This window comes from Bison bison, unplaced genomic scaffold (assembly GCF_000754665.1).
Source record: "Bison bison bison isolate TAMUID 2011002044 unplaced genomic scaffold, Bison_UMD1.0 scf7180017864371, whole genome shotgun sequence".
Taxonomy (NCBI): Eukaryota; Metazoa; Chordata; class Mammalia; order Artiodactyla; family Bovidae; genus Bison; species Bison bison.
In genome coordinates this window covers 13,359,422-13,365,596 of record NW_011494943.1, presented here as the reverse complement: position 1 = coordinate 13,365,596, position 6,175 = coordinate 13,359,422, and the positions used below count along the sequence as shown (strand labels likewise).

General features: G+C 47.0%; 1 protein-coding gene across 1 annotated transcript in view; it reads right to left on the bottom strand.

The window, feature by feature from the left end:
• TBCD (tubulin folding cofactor D) overlaps positions 1–6,175 on the bottom strand; it is a 146,953-nt gene that overhangs the window by 17,246 nt on the left and 123,532 nt on the right. Inside the window, exons 25-27 of the mRNA XM_010856553.1 lie at positions 5,995–6,057; positions 5,012–5,088; positions 3,312–3,393 (exon numbers count right to left, since the gene is read on the bottom strand). Of these exons, the coding sequence (XP_010854855.1) occupies positions 3,312–3,393; positions 5,012–5,088; positions 5,995–6,057 (222 nt within the window). The remainder of the gene's footprint in view (positions 1–3,311; positions 3,394–5,011; positions 5,089–5,994; positions 6,058–6,175) is intronic.

Here is a 6,175-nt window from a genome sequence, read left to right as displayed (position 1 = left end):
TGCATATCTGAGGTTATTGATATTTCTCCCGGCAATCTTGATTCCAGCTTGTGTTTCTTGCAGTCCAGCGTTTCTCATGATGTACTTTGCATATAAGTTAAATAAACAGGGTGACAATATACAGCCGTGACGTACTCCTTTTCCTATTTGGAACCAGTCTGTTGTTCCATGTCCAATGCTAACTGTTGCTTCCTGACCTGCATACAAATTTCTCAAGAGGCAGATCAGGTGGCCTGGTATTCCCATCTCTTTCAGAATTTTCCACAGTTTATCGTGATCCACACAGTCAAAGACTTTGGCATAGTCAATAAAGCAGAAATAGATGTTTTTCTGGAACTCTCTTGCTTTTTCTACGATCCAGCAGATGTTGGCAATTTGACCTCTGGTTCCTCTGCCTTTTCTAAAACCAGCTTGAACATCAGGAAGTTCACGGTTCACATATTGCTGAAGCCTGGCTTGGAGAATTTTGAGCATTACTTTACTAATGTGTGAGATGAGTGCAATTGTGCAGTAGTTTGAGCATTCTTCGGCATTGCCTTTCTTTGGGATTGGAATGAAAACTGACCTTTTCCAGTCCTGTGGCCACTGCTGAGTTTTCCAAATTTGCTGGCATATTGAGTGCAGCACTTTCACAGCCTCATCTTTCAGGAACCAGAGATCAAATTGCCAACCTCCACTGGACCATAGAAAAAGCAAGGGAATTCCAGAAAAACATCTATATCTATTTCATTAACTTTGCTAAAGCCTTTTACTATGTGGATCACAACAAACTGCAGAAAATTCTTAAAGAGATGGGAAAACAAGATCACCTTACTTGCCTCCTGAGAAACCTGTTTAAAGGTGAAGAAGCCACAGTTAGAACCGGACATGGAACAGACTGGTAGAAAGTTGGGAGAGGAGTATGTCAGGTTGTATACAGTCGCCCTGCTTATTTAATTTACATGCAGTGTATATCATGTGAAATGCTGTGCTGAATGAATTACAAGCTGGAATCAAGATAGCAGGAGAAATATCAACAGCCTCAGATATGCAAAAAGCAGAAAGTGAAGAACTAAAGACCCTCTTGATGAAGGTGAAAGACGAGAGTGAAAAAACTGGCTTAAAACTCAACATTCAAAAAACTAAGATCATGGCATCTGGGTCCAACAGTTCAGTTCAGTTCAGTTCAGTCGCTCAGTCGTGTCCGACTCTTCGCGACCCCATGAATCACAGCACGCCAGGCCTCCCTGTCCATCACCAACTCCCGGAGTTCACTCAGACTCACGTCCATTAAGTCAGTGATGCCATCCAGCCATCTCATCCTGTCGTTCCCTTCTCCTCCTGCCTCCAATCCCTCCCAGCATCAGGGTCTTTCCCAATGAGTCAACTCTTCGCATCAGGTGGCCAAAGTATTGGAGTTTCAGCCTCAGCATCAGTCCTTCCAATGAACACCCAGGACTTGTCTCCTTTAGAATGGACTGGTTGGATCTCCTTGCAGTCCAAGGGACTCTCAAGAGTCTTCTCCAACACCACAGTTCAAAAGCATCAATTCTTTGGCTCTCAGCTTTCTTCACAGTCCAACTCTCACATCCATACATGACCACTGGAAAAACCATAGCTTGACTAGACGAACCTTTATTGGCAAAGTAATGTTTCTGCTTTTGAATATGCTATCCAGGTCAGTCATAACTTTCCTTCCAAGGAGTAAGCGTCTTTTAATTTCATGGCTGCAATCACCATCTGCAGTGATTTTGGAGCCCCCAAAAATAAAGTCTGACACTGTTTCCACTGTTTCCCCATCATTTCATGGCAAATAGATGGGGAAAAAATGGAAACAGGGACAGACTTCATTTTCTTGGACTCCAAAAATCACTTCAGACAGTGACTACAGTCATGAAATTAAAAGATACTTGCTCCTTGGAAGAAAAGCTATGATAAACCTAGACGGTATATTTAAAAACAGAAACATCACTTTGCTGACAAAGGGATGTAGTGTCAAAGCTATGGTTTTTCCAGTAGTCATCTATGGATGTGAGAGTTGGACCATAAAGAAAGCTGAGCACCGAAGAACTGGTGCTTTTGAACTGTGGTGCTGGAGAAGACTCGAGAGTCCCTTGGACAGCAAGGAAATCAAATCAGCCGATCCTAAAGGCAATCAACCCCAAATATTTGTTGGAAGAATGGATGCTAAAGCTGAAGTTCCAATACTCTGGCCACCTGATGCAAAGAGTCAACTCACTGGAAAAGACTTTGATCCTGGGAAAGATTGAAGGCAGGAGAATAGTGTGACAGAAAATTAGAGGGTTGGATGGCATCACTAAATCAATGGACATGAGTTTGAATACACTCATGAGAGATAGTGAAGGACAGGGAAGCCTGGCATGCTGCAGTCTATGGGGCCGCAAAGAGTCAGACAAGACTTAGCAACTGAAAAATAACCCATGATTCTTCCATACTTAAAATAATTTTTGAAGTGTTCCATATATTTTTGAAGTAACTGTAATAAATATTCTGTATTATGATACAAGGGAAAGCTCCAGGCCACATAACGTGTAAATACAAAGCTTTTTAATATGAAACTCCCACTCCGGAACTAGACCCTACAAACAGGACCGTGTGACGTGTCAGATAAACTGCAGCTTAGAGGCTAGTTCCGGAAAACCCAACTGATGCAAAGACATGCAACAAGACAGCTACACCGACGCTGTTCATGGGAAGAGGAAAAGATAATAACACATGAAGGACACGTGCCAGAAAAGCATTGTGGGTCATACAAAAATTCTAAATGCACTTAACCATGAAATAGAAAAGTCAGTCAAGTAATCACCGAATGAACAGACTCCAAGGAAAAAGCATGAAAGCAGGAGGACGTGGGAAGGCAGCAGAAGCGGACAATTCTGAGCTGACAGAGCCTGGGGAACGAGTGCGAACGACCGTCCCCTGATAATGAGGGCTGGGCCCCGAGGAAGACCAGGGACAGGACAGAAGAGAGGTCCTCCCAGAGACAAAGCTCCACCACAGCACTGGGAGCCTCCAAAGTCCAAAACAGGGCAAAGTGGACTTAAAAACATAACTTAACAAAACACCGCTGAAATAAGAGTTGATTCTACAGTAAAGTGGTAACATCCGGGAAGTGGAGCCCACGTGGCCTCAGAGAAGTCTGGCTCCAGGTGAGGATGGGATGGGCTGAGGAGGGGCGGCATCACCACAGCCTGCCGCCCACTCTCTCTACCCCCCAGGCCCGTCCACACCACAGCAGGAGAGGCAGGCACCCCACAGCCACCCACCCCCAGCCCCACTGGGTGCAGGGCTGAGTGCAGACACCCACTCACCCTGTGCGGCAGCCTCTGCCTCCCCAGGCTCCCGGGCGTGGTACTCGCTGCAGAGGGCGGCCAGGGCCGACACAGCCGCCTCCTGAAACGGAGGAGACGTGAGTGAGCTGCAGGCTCCTGGTCAAGGAGCAGCCAGGTGGCCCTGCGGTCAGGCCAGTGACTTGGTTTGAAAGACCCAGAGGCTGATGACATCATTCTTTCTGGTATGTCTGCTAGACATTGTCATCATCGTCAGTCAGATGTGGTCATAAGTTTACTATTCTCTGCAACTAATACACTGGATATAAAAGTTATTTTCTCCATACAGTGCAAATTTCACGTCTCTCCATGTGAAAGGCAATAATGAAATGTGGTGTTTTCTTCTTTCCCAGCTGAAATAATGATGGAAAAGTGTGTTAAACACCAGAAGCTGCATGGCAAGGCCCCTCAGGTGAGCCAGAGAGAGGCCTAGTATGCAGTGGAGCTGGGGGCCCAGGACTGCTGGGAACAGGGCTGGTTGGACAAGGAGGAAGGGCTGACCCAAGGCTGGGGCACCTCAGGGGACAAAGCGCAGGAATGGGGTTCACACCACAGAGGCCCTTGGCCCTCCTGTCGCCTCCACAGTGGCTTACCTCAGCCTTTCTCCGTGGTGAAGACCACACGGGGCAAATGCTGGGTTCCTGTGTTCTTCCCAAGTGAAGGTCGCTTGGTCGTGTCTGACTCTGTGGCCCGATGGACTATTCAGTCCATGGAATTCTCCGGGCCAGCATACTGGAGTGGGTAGTTCCCTTCTCCAGGGGATCTTCCCAACCCAGGGATCGAACCAGGGTCTCCTGCACTACAGGTGGCTTCTCCACCAACTGAGCTACCAGGGAAGCCTGGGTCTTCCCAGGGCTCCTTCAGATCAGGGAGCACCAACGGAGGTGCCGGGGGAGGGGTGTCCTCGCACAAATCAGAGCAGGTTCACACACGATCACGACTGGTGTGAATGAACTATGGATTGTTTTTAAAAGGAATTCTGACACCGATCATGAAGAACTCAAATTCAACTAGTAAAACTGTACCTGGATCCTACAGAACGATAAAGTTACTTATAGAAAAAGGGATGAAGACTGAAGATATGTTCTATTCACCCAACAGAAAAACTGAGACACAGGAGGCTGGAGAGCTACAAGAAAGACCAATATCTACTTCCAGTCCTTCATCCTCCACATCAAAGCCTAGTCATTATCAATACCAAGGCTATTATCTCTGCACGGGGGTAGGGGTTGCAACTCTGTTAGTCCAAAGTTCACCTGTCCTGAGGCAGGACAGCAGTGGCCACGGGGATGGGGACACACACCACACACTCTTGCTCACGTGACGTGACTGACACTGACATGCTGTCACGATTCTAGCAGTTTGCTCATCCGCACGTGAGCATCACAACAGGAGCCTCCAGCCCTAAATTATACAGCTCAATAGGGAACACGTTTAGAAGGCAAATTAATTAATAAAACTAGAAACAATAATAAAAAATTTAAATATTCTGGTCAATGATGGCTACATTAGTTGTCCCGATCACAAATTACATAAACAATATCATTCAGAATTCCAAATATAATTATTGGCATTTATCAATCATGTTGGTCTACAAAAGGGACTCAAAATGCACAAAGACCTTTGAAACACTCAAATATTTATACATAGTGCAAAAGCCAGAGAGCCTTTGCTCCCCACACCTTTATATGTTGTCGAGAGTGACTTGAAATGAGGTGGAGGTTTTTCAAGGTGTCGTTTATCAGCCACTGCCAACCATCTGTCAAAGAAACAAATTCATTCAGCTGGTAAAGAACATTTGCATCAAATTAAAAACAACACCACACAGATCTTCTACCTCTCAAGTCAAAGTAGACAGTGACCTTTGAGAGGAACCTGCAGGAAATCTGAGGTACATGCTCTCCAGGTCGAATGAAATTCTAAAGGCCTTTGCCCTCGCCGCCTATAGGGGTAAACTCTTCTTTCTGCTGTTGAAACGTGAAAACTGTCACGACGGGCAAGTTTTTGTTCTCCTTTTACACCTGCAAGCTTCAAGTGGTCTTTGCCTGTACTTCTTCCCTGAACAATCCCCCCACCAATAAAAATCAAACACAAAATTCAACTAGATCTAATACTTGGAAACAAACACTAACTCATTTTTTGCTTCTTCCTCAAGTTACAGAACTTCTGAGGCTGTAAAGCAAAGAGCCAGCACAGCCAGCAGGGGCGGTGACCCCAAGGCTTCTCTTACTACCTCTCTGTGACCAGCGGCCACAACGTCAGAGCCTGGAGACGCTCCAGACCAGCACCGGGGCCTGACTGCCACCCCTGGAAGAGCCGAGGCAGCTGCTGGGCCTCCGCTCTCGCCCCTCGGGCTGGCACTGTCCAAATGGGAGAGGAACGGCCGAGAATGCCTGGTGCTGGGCACGGCCGTGACAGGCAGAGCTCCAGTCGGGAGCCCTGAGGAAGGAGCTTGAGCCCTTGGAAGAGAAGGAAGAATCTCTGCTTCTGTGGGGAGAGTGTGCGGGATGCTCCCTGTTTACAGTGGGTTCTTAACAGCAACTTAAAACAGATTCTAACAAGATGGAATTTACCATCCACCCTAACAGGTTGGTCTTCACTTTTCAAGCTGAATTAGTTCTGGAAGAAAATGCCACAATGTGAGTCGCTGGAGAGGTGCACTTACCGATCACGGCGTCACCTCTGAAGGGCATTTTGGAAAGGGCCACGTTTTCTATTAAAATGCACACTAGGAAGAAAAAGGATGAACGCAATGTCATTTCCCCAAAAGTGCCCATCCCAGCACCCACCCTGCCGCACCGGAGCCCGGCGCGGGCAGCACCGCCTTCCCGCCCCTGCCCCTCAGC